General features: G+C 50.5%; 1 protein-coding gene across 5 annotated transcripts in view; it reads right to left on the bottom strand.

Moving 5' to 3' along the window:
• Nucleotides 1-906: 906 nt before the first annotated feature.
• PLA2G6 (phospholipase A2 group VI) overlaps nucleotides 907-19,065 on the bottom strand; it is a 51,099-nt gene continuing 32,940 nt past the window's right edge. For all 5 annotated transcript variants that reach the window (XM_068560937.1, XM_068560933.1, XM_068560935.1 and 2 more), the window contains 8 exons: nucleotides 18,656-18,734; nucleotides 16,034-16,197; nucleotides 14,110-14,260; nucleotides 4,301-4,437; nucleotides 3,753-3,907; nucleotides 2,402-2,569; nucleotides 1,798-1,871; nucleotides 907-1,648 (listed from right to left, as the gene is read on the bottom strand). In XM_068560937.1, the coding sequence (XP_068417038.1) occupies nucleotides 1,504-1,648; nucleotides 1,798-1,871; nucleotides 2,402-2,569; nucleotides 3,753-3,907; nucleotides 4,301-4,437; nucleotides 14,110-14,260; nucleotides 16,034-16,197; nucleotides 18,656-18,734 (1,073 nt within the window). In that variant the 3' untranslated portion in view covers nucleotides 907-1,503. The remainder of the gene's footprint in view (nucleotides 1,649-1,797; nucleotides 1,872-2,401; nucleotides 2,570-3,752; nucleotides 3,908-4,300; nucleotides 4,438-14,109; nucleotides 14,261-16,033; nucleotides 16,198-18,655; nucleotides 18,735-19,065) is intronic.

Consider the following 19,065-nt stretch of genomic DNA (forward strand, 5'->3'; position numbering starts at 1 on the left):
TGGGAGCACTGGGGGTCGGTGCCCTCCAATGCCCACTGCTCAGCGGGCTGTGAAGGAGGCTGCAGAGTGGGACCCGGAGATGGAGGGCTGGCCAAGGAGGAGGTGGCAGCTTAATTATTCACCAGCCAGGGATGTCAGAATGCGATCTGGGGCGTAACCAGACCCGGCGGGGAAGGCATTCTGTGACGCGGGCGGGTTCGTGTGACCTGCCCTTCAATTATTTACCCCTCTGAGCCGCGGACTGGTGGGCACGCACGGATGGCCACTCTCCTGGGTCACCTCCTCTTCAAGGAAGAGCCTCTCCCAGGCCAGCAGGGACCCCTAGCTCTGGGGGACCCCCGCCCTCCCACCTACCTACACTGGGCAGTGCCCACCCTATTGGGCTCGAGCTGTGCAGTGACCACCCCCGGACCCTCCCTGGCAGTCCATCCCTGCAGGCGGAAGGCACCCACGGCTCGTCACTGTTCTCAGGCCCCCTCTCTGCCCTGAGCCCCTCAGACCTGCAGCCCAGGGGCTGAGGCTCCTACGCCCGCTGCCCCCCCCCACCCCCAGAGACGAGACAGCACAAACCCTGGATTTGCACAGACCTGCGGGCACGCTTTGGCCCTGGTCACTTGCTGTGTGACGGTGCCTGAGCCCCCTGCCCTCTCTGGGTCTCATCCCCTCCTCTGGCAAGTGGGGCTCTCCCTCGCCCTCCACCGTGGGGCAGGCGGGCCTGGCGGCCGCCTCTGCACACCCCCAGGCCCTGATTTGGGGAGGCCTAAAGAGAAGAGGTGTCCCTGGCCCGCGGAGCCTGGGAACCAGAGCTTCCATCCGTCTGCGTGGGCACAGGCAGGTGACAGCCAAGGCTGAAGGTCAAGGCCGAGGGGGGCTGGCGGGTGGGGGGCACTCACAACACAGGCAAACCAGAATCGAACCATTTATTTCACAGCTTGGGGCAGCCCCTGGAGCCCCTCTCCTGTCGTAAACCACTTCCTGTCGGGAAGGATAACTGAAGCCACAGGAGCGACCTCTGAGAGCTGCGGAGAGCTCGTGGGTGGGCGGCTGGGTATGTGGAGGGGCCAAGTCGAATGGGACACCCCACTCCTAAGTTTCCCCTCCCGATGGGGTGGTGATGGCCCGTTTCTCTAGCTCCACCCCCAGCGGAGAGGGCAGAGGGTAGAAGGGGTCTCTGCAGCTCCAGGGGCCCGGGAAGAACCTGGGGCCTCCTGGGAGGCCTTAGTGTTTGAGCCACCTTGGGGGTCAGGGAGCAGCCTGAGTGAGGCTTGAGGCTTTCTAAGCTGGAACGACACAAAGTGCCAGCAGGCGGGGACAGAGGGGGAGAGAGGCCTGAGGACCAGCCTTAGGCAGGAAGCCCGGCGCCCCCCTAGGCCGGGTCTGTGGACACAGAGCCGCCTGGGCCTGGCTCTGCCCAGCCTCCCAGCGGTGGTTGGGCCTCGCCCAGCCTCCCAGCTGGGCCTGGGTGGGCGGGGTGGGGTGGGGACGGCTGGGGGCCTGGCGGCCTCACGGTGAGAGTAGCAGCTGGATGAGCTTCTGGAACTGCTCCCGGTGCTCGTAGATGTAGACCTCAGTCTCCCACAGGGCGTTGACCAGCACCGTGTCACTGACCTCGTCCAGCATGATGTCTGTCCCCAGCTGGGGATTCAATCTGTCCGGGTCAAGGAGGAGGGGTCACACCCAGGACACTTGGCCTGGGTAGGGGACGAGAGCTAGGACTGGGGCGGACTCGGGACACAGAGCAGCCCCTTGGGGAAAGGGAAAGTCCAGGCTGGGGACTGGGGCCAGCAGAGCCCTCACCTGAAGTACTGGATGCCAACCATCTCGCACCAGGCCCGGGCCCGGTCCACGGCCCGCCCATCCGGATCCGTGCACTGGTGAGAAGCAGCCTCTGTGAGCGTCCAGCACACACCACACACACAGCCCCTGCCTGGGGTCCCCAGGTTCCAGGTTGGCTTAGCCCCCTATCAGCAGAGTGACTTGGGGCAAATCCCCCTTTCTGGGCTGCAGTGACTGTCCCAGCTATGCAGAGGGGCACGGTCCGTGGCTTTGACAGGTGGCTCGGCAGCGTTCAGGGTCAGTGAGCTTGGAGGGGCTGAGTGGACAGCCCTCCACCTCCCTGCCCCCTTAGCTTTTGTCCATGTGACATTCTGGGCTTCCACATGGGCTGTGTTTGAAGGAAGGAATCCACAGCTAAAAAATGCTTGAAAATCCCACTGTAGGTGGTCATCGAAGGTCCCTGCCAGCACTGAGACACTGTATAGGGGAACACCCCCGGCCCTGAGCTGGCTGAGGAGGGTCAACAGAGTCCTGCCATCCCCATGACACCCAGGGTCCCACGGGAAGCCTCATCCTGGGGCTGAGATCCCGAGGGAAGTGGGCCTGGGGAGGGGCCCATACTCACACAGTCCACCACCATCTTGCTGAGTTCCTTGGCCCCAAAAACAGTCTTGGCCAGTTCCCAGGGGTTGCTGGGACGGAAGACATCCACACAGGTCACAGGCACCTGTGGGGACCTCCCTGTCCCCAAGGAGACGACAATGGAGAGTTTCTTCACCTTGTTGCTCTGACCCTGTTGGGACAGGACAGGTCAGAGGAGGCCTGCCCCACAGATCGGGGGCACCCAGGGGTAAGAGAGGCTCCCTGGGGGATTGTGAGGAGGAGTACAGGCCTCCTGTGGCAGAAGCACAGCCTGTGCTGCCTCTCCTTTGCTTCGGAACAAGTTCTGCTGCCAATCTTCTGGGCAACCTTGGCAACCCACCTACCCAGGCTCCCCATCCACTCAGACGGGTGATGTTTGAGCACCCTTCCCCATCCCACAGTCTCTCACTGATTCCCTCTTCCTCCAGGAAGCCTGCCCTTCCACATCTGGCCCCTAGAGGGCGCTCACCTCCCTGCCGCCTGGGGCTTCATCAGGGGTTTGGTGATGACCGCAGTGACAACTACAGCCAACAAGGATGCGGCACACTCAGGGCCAGGCACTGTTCTAAACACTTCACAGATAAGAGGCCACGGAAGCCTCATGACAGTCCCCAGGCAGGTACTGTCAATAGCCCTAGGCAGTGGTTGAAGTGAAGCACGGGCAGAGACAGGCCCCAGACCCAGAGGCCCCTGCACCACACTGCTTCTCCTAACGTGAGTGGGCCTTGCCCACCTCTGCACTAAGCTCCTCGGGCTGAGGGCCGCTTCTCTTCCTCTGGATCACTGACCGCACTGCCCCATCCCCAAAGGCCTCAGCATGGGCTCCCCTCCTCTGCGAGCCCTTTCTGAGCCCTCATGTCTCTCAGCAGGGGTGATGTTCCTGGGCCCTGCACAGTTCTGTCACAGCACCTAAAACACGCAGATGGATGTGTCCTCGTTTATGGACTGTCTCCCCTAAATGTGAGCTCCCCAAGGGCAAGCGTGTGTCTCCAGGCCAGGCAGCGTGGCTAGGCCTGTGACTGGCACATACTGGTATGCATGCTGTCCTCCCCACAAACAGCAGATGCTGTTAATTGATCATAACACCTTTCACCACCTAGTCCGGATTGGGCCTCAGAATCCCTCTTAGCACAGTGCTTCGGGCACACACCACCAATCAGGCAGGTTCGAGTGTGACGTGAAATTGCTGTTAAGTGCACAAATGAATGAACGCATGAAGAAAAGCCATTTGTTCTCCCAGGAGTCAGCCCAGGAGTACAGTCAAGGTTTGCAGAAACAGGAGAGGCCGCTGTGGGCGGTCACGTCCAGCCCCTCCAACCCGAGGTGGCTCTCACCTTGCGGATCAAGTCCTGGTTGTACTCATGGATCTCCGTCATGGCGTCCAGCGTGGGGTTGTTGGCCAGCAGCCCGCCATCCAGGAAGCGCCCGCTGGGCCGGAAGTAGGTGGGGGCTGCCCCACTGCTCCGGGCTGCCCGCCACACCAGCTGCTCTGGGGGTGGGGGAGGAGGGGGCCCAGTGGCACAAGAGATGTGTGTTTCAGATCTAAAGGTGTGTGTGTGTGTGTGTGTGTGTGTGTGTGTGTGTGTGTGCACGTGGCACTGTGGGACGAGGGTGAGGCTGGGGACTCTTCAGAAGCAGGACCGACAGGCCATGCCGTCTGGCCCCGCCATCCTGGTGGAAGGCAGGGTGCAACCTGCCCGAGGCCTGATGGCTCCCCGGCTCTGCCAGCCCTCAGCTGATACCCTTGGGAGGGAAGACCAGGGCAGTGGGTGGGATGGTGGTGGGCTGGGGGTGCCTGGCAGCAAGCTTGCGACTCCCACCCACCAACCTGCAGCCTCTCGGGCCAATCACTTCCCACAGATGCATCAAGCATGGTTTTAACCTGAGGGTTGAGTTGGAGGCTTTAGGTTAACGTTCTGGCCGACACGAGGCTCCCGTACACACTCTGGAGCCTTGTAATTCCGGAAGAGGTGGAGTTCAGCCGGCTGCCGGTCGGACAGTGTCCCTGTCAGCATGACCCTGGAGAGAAACAAGGAGCAGGACACTGAAGCCACTGACCCATCCGCCCTTGACAATCCACCTTTGGCAATTTTTGTCCAAACTGCCGACGCACTAATTCTTAAACTCAGCATTCCTACTTCTGGGAACCCATCCTAAGACCCTCCCACATGTGTGGGGAGATGGGCACACACTAGGCTATTAATGGCATTAAAGCAAACGACTGGAAACAACTAAATGTCCACCAGTGGGACGGTTCATGCTCCGTGGCTCCTCTGCGCAGTGGGGCCTGTGTTGCTGGAGAACGGCTGAGGTATTGCTTCATGTACTGATGGATGGTGAGCGCCAAGATTTATACTTAAGTGGAAAAAGCAAGGTTCAGGATGGTGTGTGTAATATGCCACCATTTATTTAAAAACAAACCCCAAAAGACCCTATGTACCTATCTGCTTGGTCAGAGGGTAACTCTGGAAGGACCCATGTGCAGAACCTGGCAACAGTGAGCTGCCTCTGGGACAGGGGACTGCTTAGGGGCTGCAGCTCCAGGACAGGAGTCGGGGGAGACTTTTCAGCGTGTCATCTCTGATACCTAATCAGTGTTCTACCATGTGAGTCTACAACCTATTAAAGAAGACTCCTGTCTCAAGAGACTCAGACATCCTTAAATACTGAGGGGAGTGTAGACTGACACAGCCCCCTTGGAAACCAATATGTATTCAGACCCTTACAAATGTCCTGGCTCTTTTTTTAAAAATTTATTTTCGGCTGTGTTGGGTCTTCATTGCTGTACGAGGGCTTTCTCTACTTGCGGCGAGCGGGGGCTACTCTTCGTTGACGTGCACAGGCTTCTCATGGCGGTGGCTTCTCTTGTTGCAGAGCACGGGCTCTAGACGCGCGTGGGCTTCAGTAGTTGTGGCACACAGGTTCAGTAGTTGTGGCTTGCGGGCTCTAGAGCGCAGGCTCAGTAGTTGTGGCGCACAGGCCCAGCTGCTCCAATGTGCGATCTTCCTGGACCAGGGCTCGAACCCGTGTCCCCTGCACTGGCAGGCAGATTCTTAACCACTGCGCTACCAGGGAAGACCTGTCCTGGCTCTTTTATCTGGGAATTCCGTTTTGGAAAATCCAGCCTAAAGGAATAATCTTGGTTACGATGAAAGCTTTTTGTTTAAAGCTATTCATGCAGTGTAATTTATTACAGTGAAAAGTGAACGCTCTACATGGAAATAATAGGAGGGCATGCCTAAACAATGGAATGTTTTGCAGCCATTTCAAATTACACTAGCAAGGAGTTGAGACTAACACAGAAATGTGTTTGTTACAATGAAAAATATAAAGAAAAGGGAACAAAAACTATGCATGGGAAAAAAAGATTAGTTTTCCACCTCTAAGAATCTTGTGGAAAGATTATTTGAACATACCTCTCAATGAACAAAAAACTAAATGCTGGAAAAAAAAATTTTTTTTGATCTTAAAAGCACAGAAGATTGGGTGATTGGGATTGACATGTATACACTGATGTGTATAAAATTGATGACTAATAAGAACCTGCTGTATAAGAAAATTAATTAAATAAAATTCAAAAATTCAAAAAAAAAAAGCACAGAAGATCTGATAAGATAGAAAGGAAAATGAGGGTAAACTCTGAGGATAAGCAAGAACTCACAGAGGTAAATGGAGCACAGATCCATCTCTGACCTGAAGGCAGACACCGAACTATCAATTTGAACTTCCATGCTGATGGCCTCATGGGGCCAGAGGGACAGAAGTCAAAGCCCAGGGTTCACTAAAGGTTAGGGATCTAATGGGAGACCCTCCCCATATTAGGTTGTAATCCCAAAGGGCTACTCCCTTGGATAAGGGTAAGCCAGAAATAAACCTGCCCCTTTCCCACCCCTGGAGGCTGTGAGTAAAGTTGGCTGGCATTAAACAAAGAAAGGAGAAAAAAAAAATCCCTGAAAATGTATAACCACAAACTAACCCTCCTGCAGATCTGTAGTCTAAATTCACATCACCTGGGGGGAAGTTCCAAAACCTTCATGCCAAGAATTTAGTTACAGTGACCCTAGATGCTACTGTACGTGGGTACCTGGAAGATACAACATAAGACACTCTGGAGAAGATACCCTCATTCTAGGCTTCACAGAATCTGCACATATTTCTCAACACTAAGGAATACCACACAGTTCCGAAAAAGGTGGGAAGGGGGACATCAAGAAATAAAACACCATGAATAAGAATAAGCATAAACAACATAAACAGCAAAACATACCTACACAGACAGCAGTTATTTGAATCCTCAAAAGACTGTAAAACAGCTATGCTTGGGACTTCCCTGGTGGCGCAGTGGTTAAGAATCTGCCTGCCAATGCAGGGAACACAGGTTTGAGCCCTGGTCCGGGAAGATCCCACATGCTGTGGAGCAACTAAGCCCATGCACCACAACTACTGAGCCTGCGCTCTAGAGCCCGCGAACCACAGCTACTGAGCCCGCATGCCAAAACTACTGAAGCCCGTGTGCCTAGAGCCCATGCTCCACAACAAGAGAAGCCACCACAATGAGAAACCCATGCACTGCAATGAAGAGTAGCCCCCACTTGCAGCAACTACAGAAGGCCCACGTGCAGCAATGAAGACCCAATGCAGCCAAAAATAAATAAATAAAATAAAATTATAAAAAAACAAACAAACAGCTATGCTTACAATGTTGAAAGACATCAAACACAAGCTTGATAATATTTTCAGGGAATAGAAAACTATAAGTAATGACCTAGAAGATCTGAAGAAAAAACAAAGAGTACTTCTAGAAATTTAAATAAATAAATAAATAAAAACTCAATGAATAGGTTAAATGGAAAATCAGATAAAGTTAAAGAGAGAATTAGTGAATTGGAAAATAGGTAAGAAGAAATTATCCAGAATTCAACTCAGAGAGATAAAATGAAAGGATATACAGGAGAAGTTAAAAGACATGAAAGACAGAAAAGCTGTAACATTTTTAACTGGAGTTCCAGAAGGAGAGGCAAGAGAAAATTAGGCAGAGGCAAGGTTGAACAGATAATGACTCAGGCTTCTAGAACTGAAGAAAGACATGAATCCAAAGATTTAAGAAGGCCAACAAATCCCGTGCAGGATAAATTAGAAGGAATTCATAACTAGATATATCATAGTGCGACTGTAGAGCACCAAAAACAAATAAACAAACACATAAATAAAAGCATCCAGAGGAAAAAAGACTACTTACTTTCAAAGGAGCAAGAGTTAAATTGAAATTGACCGCAAGTGTAACAATGGATGCTAAAAGGTATAGAATGATATCTTTCTTGTTCTACAAGAAAATCACCAGCCTAGAATTCTATACTCAACAAGAATAAGAGAGAAATAAAAGAATGTTCAACTGATGAGGGTGAAATACAACTAGTTTCAAATGATGAGAGTGAAATAAACCTATTTTCAAACAACTCTGTTAGTGGAGAATTCACTACCAGCAGGCCATCTCTATGGGAAAGGCAAAAGAAGGTACTTTAGGCAGGAGGAAGGTGGTCACAGGAAAGACTGTAAAGCAAAAAAGTGATACACATGTATACATACACACACACACATATGCATACTCGTATACATACACACATATATGAGCTGGAGCCAGCTCATACTGGCTTGTGAGAACCTATTGCTAAATCTCATGAGCTGGTTGTTAAACTGTTGGATGCTTGAAATCAGCCATGGTGGGGGTATTTATGCCATGGGAATTGGCAAACACTACAAACCAGGGTTTTATTCCCCTAGAGATCTGGTTTCCCAGCTCACCACTAGATAAATATAAATAAACATCAACTTCAAAAAACAATATCTTGTGAGGTTTAAAAGAAAAGATAGATTTAAAATTCAGAAAAGTAATTATTGGGTTGGCCAAAAAGTTTGTTTGGGTTTTCCCATAAGATGACATGGACCTAGAGACTGTCATACGAGTGAAGTAAGTCAGAAAGAGGAAAACATAACGTATATTAACGCATATATGTGGAATCTAGAAAAATGGTACAGATGAACTGGTTTGCAAGGCAGAAATATAGATATAGATGTAGAGAACAAACGTACGGACACCAAGGGGGGAAAGCGGGGGGTGGGGGGTGGTGGTGGGATGAACTGGGAGATTGGGATTGACATGTATACACTGATATGTATAAAATGGATAACTAATAAGAACCTGCAGTATAAAAAATAAATTAAATAAAATTAAAAAAAAAAGAATGAGTTTGTGCCATCCAAATTCTTCTGCAATTTTCTTTAAAAAAAAAAAATCCTTGATTATCTGAGGGGGGATAATGGTATCAATTACATTTAGACTTCTATAATCGCATTAAAAAAAAGACAACAGAAATGAGTGCATAAATTTCAAACTATTGGGTTGGGGGTGGAATGTAATGATTAAAACTATTCAGTAAATCCAAAAGAAGGCAAGAAACACGGAACAAAATAGGATAGCATATGTCATCCCCAAAATATGAGTAATTATGTAAGTATAAATGGATCAGCCACATAAACTATTAGATTAACTATATGAAGGTTCTGATAGCCAAACCAATCAGCTAAATCAGACTTAACTAATTAAATAACTTAAATAAATATATTACTATGCAATAAAAATCTATAAATAGACTAAATGCACAGATTAGATAAAGAACAAATCCAACTATAGGCTATTTACAAGAGAGACATGTAAAACATAAGGATCAAGAAGGCTGAATTAAAGCATGAGCACAGACATACCATGCAAATATAACCAATGAAAGGTAGTATAACTATATTAATATCAGACAAAATTAAGGCAAAAAGTATTCTTAGAGATAAAGAGAGCTCCTTCCATTCACCGGAAAGATTCATAAAAACTTAAATTTACATGTACTTAATCTCATAGTGTCAAAATATTAATGTAAAAATTGACAGAAGGGTCAAAAGGCAAATCCCTAGAGTGGAAGATTTCAATGTATCTCTCTCAGTAATTGACAGAAGAAGTGGACAAAAAAAATTAGTATACATACAGAAGATTTGGAAATTTTAACAATGTTTCTAGCCAATACGACTCAATCAACATGTATAAATATTGGCATTCAATGAAGAATCCACATTCTTTTAAATTACACATGGGACATCTACAAAAACTGACTGAGGAAGGCCACAAATCAAGTCTCAATAATTTTAAAGGATCAGAAGCAAACAGAGCATGTCCCCTGGCTACAAAGCAATTAATAGCAAAAAGATAACTTGAAAAATCCCTAAGTTTAGAAATTGAGAAACACCATTTTTAACAACCTATGGTTAAAAAATAATAATAAATGTTAGAAAATATTTTTGAACTGAAAAATCATAATTGTGCTTATAAGGCTGTAATTAAAGCAGTACCTGGAGGAAAGTGTTTAGATTTACATACACACACACACACACACACACATAATATATATACATATATTATATAGAAGAGAAAAAAGGCCAAAAAATCAATGAGCAAAACATTTATTTCAAGAAGTTAAAAAAAGAACAGTCAAATAAGCCCAAAGAACGTACAAGAAGGACTAAATATATAAGAGCAGAAATTAATGAAACGGAAAATGTACATACAATAGAGAGCCAATAAATAGCCCAAAGCTGGTTTTTTGAAAGACTAATTCAATTAAAAAACTTGTAGTAGCAAGACTATAATTTGAAAAGAGGAGGTGTAAATAATCAGGAATGAAGAGGGCCATCACAGCAGATGCTGCAGACACTGAAGATAATAAGAGAATTTTGGAACAACTCTATGTCAGTAAATTTGAAGATTTATTATGAAATGGACATATTCCTAGAAAAACATAATTTAACCAAAACTAACTCAAAAAGACATTTAGAAACCCTGAATAGTGTTATAACCATTAAAAAAATTAATTCCGTCATTAAAAATTTTCCTACCAAGCAAACTCCAGGTCTAGATGACTTCACTGGCAAGTTCTACCAAATATTCATGGAAGAAATAAAATCACTATTATATTAACTCTTCTGGAAAACAGAAAAAGAAGAGACACTTCCTCAAAACCAAAACCCTGCAACCTAAAAATGGGAAAGAACAGGTCAATCTCACTCATGAACACGGATAGAAAAATCCTAAACAAAATATTAGCAAATTGAACCCATCAGAATCCTCTCTGTAAAAGGCACCAGGAATTGAAAGCAGAGATTCAAACAGTTTTGTGTATACCCGGGGGACATAGCAGCATTATTCACAATAGCTAATAGGTGGAATGAATCAGATGTCCACCAACAGATGAATGGATAAACATACGGTCTATACATGCAATAAAATATTATTCAGTCTTAAAAAGGAAGGAAATTCTGTCACATGCTACAACATGGATGAACCTTGGGGACATTATACTAAGTGAAATAAGCCAGTCACAAGAAGACAAATACCGTATGATCCCACTTACAAGAGGTACTTTGAGGAGTCAACTTATGGAGACAGAAAGTAGAATGGTGGTTGCCAGGGGCCGGGGGAGGGGAGGAATGGGGATGTTGTTTAATGGGTACAGAGTTTCAGTTTTACAAGATGAAAGAGTTCAGGAGATTAGCTGCACAACAATGTGAATATACTTAACATTACTGAACTGTACATTTAAAAATGGTTACGATGAAAAAAAATGATTAAGATAGTAAATTTTATGTTATCTTACAATTAAAATTTTAAAAATAAACAAATGGTATTTCTAAATACCAACCACAATTAGAAAATGAAATGTTTAAAAATGTATAATTTACAGTAGCACAAAATATATGCAGTACTTAAGAGTAAAAATAACAGGCGTGTAAGACTGCTATAGATAAAATTATAAAACTGTACTGACAAACTTTAAACAAATGGAATGTTTTGCTATGTTCCCTAATTGGAAGACTTGGTGTTTTAAGATGTCAATTCTCCCCTAAATAAGCTCACAACAAACTCTTATATATATAATAGATAAACAACAAGGTCCTACTGTATAGCACAAGGAACTATATTCAATATCCTATAATAAACCACAATGGAAAAGAATATGAAAAAGAATACGTGTGTGTGTGTATAACTGAATCACTCTGCTGTACACCAGAAAGTAACACAACACTGTAAATCAAGTATACTTCAATAAGAAAAAAATAAAGCATACAGATTCAATGTAATCACAATCAAAATCCCAACAGGATTTGCTTTTCTGTAGAATCTGACAGTCTGATTCTACAATTTCTATGGAAGCGCAAATAGCAACAAATAACCCACATCTTATACAGCACTTCTATGTGCTAGGTGCTTTTTACCTGCTTTATAAACACAACTTTTTTACTTCTCATGAAAGCCCCAGGAAGCAGGTAGTATATTATTCCCATTTTCGAGAAAAGGAAACTTCAGGGTACATGCTCTTAACTACTTCTCTAAAGGGCCTCCAACAATAGCCCTGAAGAAGGACAAGGTGGGAAGCCCTGCTATAAACTTGCTATAAACACTGCAGAATAAGGGCTCCGTGGTCAAAAACAGACACAAGAAAGACCCTGGACCCACTGCAGAGGAAGCAAGGCCTGCGATGTGGAGGGAAAGACAGACTTTTCACAGATGAGGCTGGGGAAACTGGTTATTTGTGGGGAAAACAGGAAATCGGATTTCTCCTGACACAAAAATCAACTCCAGGTTGATAAAAGACCTAAACGTGATAGGCAGATCGAGGGAGCTTCCCGACCTGAGACCCAGGAAAGCAGCTTCATGCCTCCAGTTAAGGAAGGGTTATTGAATGGATATAAAAAGCACAAATCATAATAAGGAAAACATTTCTAAATTCTACTGCATTAAGAACATCTGTTCATCAACAAAACACCGTAAGGAGAGTGAAAAGACAAGCCTAGAGTGGGAGAAGAGATCCATCAAAGGACTAGTTTTCAAAATATAAAAAAGAGAATTAAGAAGCCTCATAACCCCCAGCACACAACCCAATTTTGCCAAAAATGGGTAAAACACTTGAATAGGAACTTTATAAAAGAGGAAATCCAGATGGCCTCTAAACATACGAAAAGGTGTTCAACCTCACTAGTAATCAGGAAAATGAAAATTCCAGTCAACAGAGACAGTATCTTCCACCCCAGATTTATAAAGACAAAAACGTTATAAAGCTAAATTGGTTTGACAATAAGCAAGAATGCAGAGTGCCAGGAACTCTCAAACATGGCTAACGGGAGTGGAAATAGAAACCACCACTTTGGAAAACAGCTGGGCAGAATCTAAGGGTTGAGGCCAAGCAGACTTGGCAGCTCTACTCCTAGGCACGTGCCCCACGGGGTCTTCTGATAAGTCCCAAGATGTCCACTGCAGACTCAAGAGGCCCAAACGGAACGACCCAAGTGCCCGTCGAAGGTATCTGGAGAAATAAACCGTGGGGGCATAGTCATAGGAGCCGTGAGAATGAATGAAGCACAGCTTCACCCAACGGTAGGGACCATGCTGATGAATGCGGCATTGACAGAAGGAAGGATAACACACAAAAGGATTCCGTCCAAGCCCAGAGACAGGCAGGACCGAAACCGTGCTCAGGGCTGCATTCAGGCGCCGAAACTAGACAGGAAATCCGGGTCACAGGAGAGCGGTTACCTCCGTGGGAGGTGGGGAGGAGCAGGAACTATGATGGGGGCCGTCACACACTCAAGGGGCTTTTGGACTTGGCTGGTGGTCATATGTGGGTGTCTGCTTTAGAATTATTCATGGACCTGTTTAATGTACATTTCTAAATGTATGTTCTATTTCACCATAAAAAAGAAAAAAAATGTCTAGGATAAAATATACAAAAAATGTTTTTCAAAACATTAACTTTTGGTTAATAAATCATGGATATTTTCCTCTTCTTTTCACTTTCCGTAACTTCCAAATTTTCTTAAAAGACTGTATTATTCTTAAATGGAAAAAAAAAAAAGCTTTACTATGAAAAGAAATCCTCCAGGGCTCGCTCACATCTCACTTCCTCCAGGAAGCCCTCCCTGACCACCTTGTTCTCAGTCCTTTCTCCCCCTTGCTTCCACAGATGGTCAGTTGCTGAACACTTTTCAGGGGCCTGCTCTGGGGCAGGCACTGTGCTAGACGCCGGGGCAACAGAAAAACAAGGCAGTCACGTTCCTGCTTCATGGAGCTCACAGTCTGGCAGGCGAGCCAGGCATTAGGCAGACAATAATGTAATTCCAGGATGGGAAATAAATACTACAAAGAAGTGGTGGTGCTGAAGGTTCTTCTGGAACCTCTTAATAAGCACATGCTGCCTTGCGTGGCTGCCATTTTTTTAGGTCACTTATCTCCTAACCAGATCGTAAGCCTTCCCACCTGATGGCTGCATCACCCCATCTCACACACACACACACACACACACACACACACACACACACGCAGTGCCGGGGGCAGAGCTGTGCTCAGCAAGCGTGTGTGTGAGGGATGAGAACCGACCCCCTTTGACCCAGGGATGTGCTGTCTGGGTGGAAAAACATCAGACATGGGTCGAGGGTGCTCTGCACCTGTGTCCCCCAGCCGCCCCGCCCCCCACCCCCCCATTCAGCTTTAAGCAGACCAGGGCAGGGAGCCCTCTGCTCCCAGGAAGAGCCGACGGGGTGCGTGGCTGGGGCCAAAGCCGCTGTGCCCCCGAAGAGGAGGAGGAGGAGCCTTACTTGGGTTTCTTGACATCTGTCATCTTGGTGTGCTCTCCAAACTCCCGCTTCAGGAACTCCTCCAGGGGCCCTGACTCGTAGGGCCGAGAGCCCCGGAATACCTCATCCTTCATGCGAAAGTACATGCCACGCATGTAGGCCATGGACTTGCCTAGGAACAAGGGGGTCGGAGGTGGGGAGAGACGCGAGGGCTGCCCTGACAGGGGGCCTGAGCACAGGATCCAGCGGGGGGGCGGGGGGCAGATTCACCAAAGCACCAACCAAGCCGGGGCTCCTGGGACCCTCCTCTGCAACTTCCCCCACAGGCAGAAACCCCCTTCGGTAGCCCCAAGGCTCGGCACTTAATCTTGTACTCGTAATTTGTATTTTTTCTTTAAAGAAGGGGTCCTGAATGTGTAAAAGCTTATAAATCTAGATCCACCCCGTTTGCCATGGAATAGAAAGACCAGCCCTGTCCCGTGAGAACAGACAGCTTCCAAGGGGCAGGCTGCACCTCACAGGACAGAGAAACCGCCCAGCACGCCTCAGCCGGCCCAGGGGCGTGCGAGCGGGGGGCTGCGGAGGGGAGGGCTTCTGTCCCCAGGAGAGGTTGAACTAGGCGTCTTCTCAGATCCCTTCCATAGCCCCCGGGCACCTGAAGACCCTGGATGGGGGATAAATGCCCCCTGAAGAAGGAAGTGGCCCTTTCTGGAGGAGAAACTAGAACCTCTGCCCACTCTGCTCCATGCCCAGATCTCATGCCCAGCCGGGCGGAGGCCAGCCCTGAGCTGGCCCTTCTCTCAGGGAAGACCAGAGACGAGACATGGGGCCCCAGAGGCCAGGGGACAGAAGTCCCAGCAGCTTGCTGACTGATAATCCTCCTCTTCCCAGAGCCCCATGGGACGCTGCTCTAGGTCACCTCCTGGGCTGGCTGTGCCCCATGTCCCTCCCACACACACCCTGGGCTGCCGGGCCATGGCCCCCTCACACTGGGAACACCCGGATGCCTATGCCTCCCCCATGGGACCCGGGGCTCCTTGAGGTGGGGCGTGCACCTGACTCAGCCCTGCACGCCTAGCACCCAGCACAGGCCTGGCCTGAAGGCCTTGATGTCCCGGAGGGGGAGGGTCCTCTCCTGGTGCCTTCAGATCTGCAGGACGAGCTGGAGGGCATGGAACCCAACCCAGGCAGGGATCCCCAGTCAGGGATGCTGAGACAATTCCCGCCGGGCGGTAGCTCGTCCTGAGGGGGCCCCCCACATGCAGCATCACGCAGCCCAGACAGCTCCATAAAGGAGACATCGCTCGAGCCGAGACAAGGCCTACCCGGAAGTCCGTCCAGTAAGCAAAATGCCCTGTCACCTCTGGGAAGCTGCAGTGACAGCAAACTGCGTGGGTTGCCTGTGTCGCTGGGAAGTGCTGGGATGGGCGTCCTTGGGACTCCTAGCCCCAGCAGGCCCTCCAGAGGGCCATGTGACTTTGGGTCACCTCTCCCCCCAGGGCCTCCATTACCCTGTGAGTAAAATGAAGTGTGCAGACTAGGGCTCTGGCATTTGTGACTCGGTGGCTCCTCATTCCTGAGACCCTCGCTCCACCCACCCGCAGAACGCTTTTCCTTATTTCCAGCAGTTTTGAGGCCCTTCTGTGTCTGCCTTGCAGGGGCGTGGGGAGCAATGGTTGAGGCAACCGGTATAAAAATGCTCCCAACGCTGAGAGTGAAACCAATTCTGTCCTCTGTGGCGGATGGGCATCACCCTAGCCCACCCCCCAGCCCTTCCTCCTTCCAGCCTCGGACCCCAACACCCCAGCCACCCCCCAAAGGGCCTATGGGCCCTCCCCTCCCCCATGACGTTCTCCGCAAAGCTCGGAGAACAAACTCAGCCCAATTTGAGGGCAGGTCTCAGCCCCAACCCGTCCTGTCTCAGCAGCCCAGGGGCTGCCCTCACTGTGCAGGATGGCCAGGGCCAGGATGCCCCCCGTGCTGGTCCCCGCCACCCAGTCAAAGAGGTCCTTGGTGGCGATGCCCGAGGCCTTCTCAATGGCGATGAGGAGCTGGATGATGACGAGGCCTTTCACGCCCCCTCCGTCCAGGCAGAGCAGGTGGTCGCGGCTGTGGTGGGAACAGCAGTGGGAGAGAAGAGGGTCCCATTACAGCCGGCACTTTGCATGCCGTGTCCCTGAGCACCTGCCCCGTGGTAGCCGCTTGAGCACGTGGAGACCAAGCCCTGTGGAGCTTGTGTGCTACCGGGGCTTTGGGGAGGTGGCAGCAAAGTCAGTACAGGAATAAACACGGTACTTCAGGAGGCGAAAGGTGCAATAGAGAGAAAGATACAGGAAGGTGAGGGCAGCAGCGGGCAGGGAAGACCTCCCCGGCCATGTGCCGCCTCAGCAGACGCCTGGGTCTGCCTCCCCCACTTTGAACAGGGGCTCCCTAAGGCCACTTGGTTTTGGTCAGATCCAGATCCCCAGTCCCAGACCTGACCCGAAGCAGGTGCCTGATAAAAGTCTGTTTGAATTAAACAAGGCTGGGGGAAGGGCTGCTCTCCCGCGGCCACAAGGAATGGGTGTCCAAGAAGGTCAGGCCCCTCCAGCCAGGTGGGAGCAGCACGGGGGAAGGACCGACCGTCTGTGCGTCAGGAGCCATAAGGAGCTTCCACCAGCATGAACTCACTTAAATGCTCCAAACCCCTTCCAGGTGGACACTCCCTGTCACCCTGTGCATATCTGTGAGGACACGAAGCTCGGAGTCACACAGGTGGATCTGGACCGGGGTCTGTGGACTCCCGGGTCACACACTCTCCAACACATCCTGACCCGTCTCCCTACGGCCCGCCATGCCCAGCCCCTGCCCTGGGGAAGAAGGCCTCTATCGTCTGTGCTCTGACCTGGAACCTTCCTTCCGGTCTCCTCCTCTTCTTTCTATCTCAGCTTAAATGTCACCACTGAGAGAAGCCTGCCCCATCGGGACCCTCCCGCTCAGCCTGCTCCTGCCCCACCCACTTCTGCGGTGCAGAGCCCTTCTCGCTTCCATCCGCAATTGCTTTTGGTCACTTTGGTCACTGTTTGCTGCCTTTCTTCCCCCGCTGAGGGCAGGGCCCAGCTCTGTGGGCGGGAGGCGTCCCACGGACACACAGCTGGTAGATGAAGGAGCCTGCGCGGCCCGCCTCCGGGGTCCCTCGTCTTTTCCTGGACAAGCTGCCCAGCCCTGCAGCAAGCCCAGAGCGTGGCAGAGGAGGCGGTGCTGTCGCCGGAGGCCTGCAGGGCCCCTGGCCAGGGAGGCTGGAGCAAAGAGGCAAGAGGACTTTCTGAAGATGTGGGGCTGGCAATGGAGGGCAGGGCCGAGCTGTGTGGCTCACACACCTGCGTGGGGAGGTCCTTACACACCTGCGTGGGGAGGTCCTCACAGGGGTATCCTGACTCTTGTCTCAGCCCCACCTCTAGGGAGGGCGCTCAGGCTTGTGCAGACTCCCCAGTCCTGCTGGAGAATCTGCCGCCTCCTTCCTCTTACTGGTGGGGACCTGTCAGTCCTCCCTCTGGTACCCTGCTCGGCCCCTGCGCAGGGGTGTGTGTGAGAGGGGGGGCGCAGTGGGAGGGAACGGGGAGACGGCCGATAGGGCAGGTGCACCCTCAGGGCGCATGTCATGGGGTGGCCGAGGAGACGAGTGGGCTACAGCAAGGGGAAGCCGAGCCTTCTGACGAGGAGAGGCCCAGCCACCGATGTGGCTGCCTGGTCCTGGGAGCTGCTTCTGGGAGAAGAGAGCTTTCCCTGCAGGGGAGGGCACTAGGGGTGCAGCCAGGAGACAGCCTGCAGGAGCAGAAAGGGCAAGGACTCGGAAGCCCTGGGCTGCGTCTGCTCTGACACTGACTCTGTGTGACCTTAAACAAGTCACTTAACCTCAAGTTCTGCATTTGCAAAACAAGGTTACTAACGCCTCCCTAGGAAGGCTGTTAGGAACACAGGATAGTAAAAAACAGAGAACAAATAAACCACCTCCAGCATTACAGGGAAGGGTGGAGACAGCACAGCTGATAGGAAACACGTTTGTCCTGGTAACTCTCCGAGCTGGCGGGCACTGATTCTGACAACCACTATCACCAGGGACTGTCCTCAGGGACAGGGCTTGGGTTTCTTCTCTTTGTGCCCATCGCCCCAGCCTGCCTCCTAGAATGGGCCTGGGTATACGGCAGATGCTTGGGGAACCAACCCACCCACTAGCTCTTGGAGGGAGGCAGGGTAAGGAGTGGGTAGAATCAGAGGGAAGCAGCCTCAGCATCAAGGCAGCTGAGGGCTCTCTCCAGAGGAGAGCTGGGCCATCTCCCCGGACAATCCATGACAGGGTCGGGGAGAGAAGGGACAGGGCCGCAGCCAGCTCCACCGTGTGGCTCGGAGCCGGCATGGTGATTGATGGAGAAGCAGGCCCAGCCTCCCTAAAGACTCAGTCTCTTTGCTGTGAACTACAGAGAGCGCGAGCTAGCTTGCAGAGCCAGATACAGACTAGAAAAAGTCCCACGCCTGCTGCATGGCACCCAGCAGAGGCCGTGCCCATGAGCCTGCCCCCGACACTTACGTCCGCTTCTCGTCCCTCATGGAGCTCAGGATGAAGGCCGGCTTCCAGGCCCGGGAGATGTGCATGAGGTCCTGCAGTTCTGTGAGGCACAGGGCAGGGCGGGCTGGGGCCAGGCACGTGCCGCTCCCCGCCACCCCATGGGTCCTGAGGGCAAATCTGGAGCTGTGCCCTTACCCCACTGTCCCTAGCAGGAGCATCCGCCTCCCACCCCCTGGAAGGGCTCTTCATCCCAGGATACAGCAGGGCCAGAGGCCACAGGCCCCTCAGGGAGCGATGGGCTGGAGTGCAGAGGGGAGCCCACTGCTCTGGGAACGGCGCCCCACCCTGCCCGGCCAGCTCCCGATTTTCCTGTGTCTTCCTCCCACAGCCCCGAAGCACAAGCACCCCCGACGTGCCCTGTGTGTGCGGTT

Source organism: Eschrichtius robustus, chromosome 13 (genome assembly GCF_028021215.1).
Source record: "Eschrichtius robustus isolate mEscRob2 chromosome 13, mEscRob2.pri, whole genome shotgun sequence".
Classification (NCBI taxonomy): Eukaryota; Metazoa; Chordata; class Mammalia; order Artiodactyla; family Eschrichtiidae; genus Eschrichtius; species Eschrichtius robustus.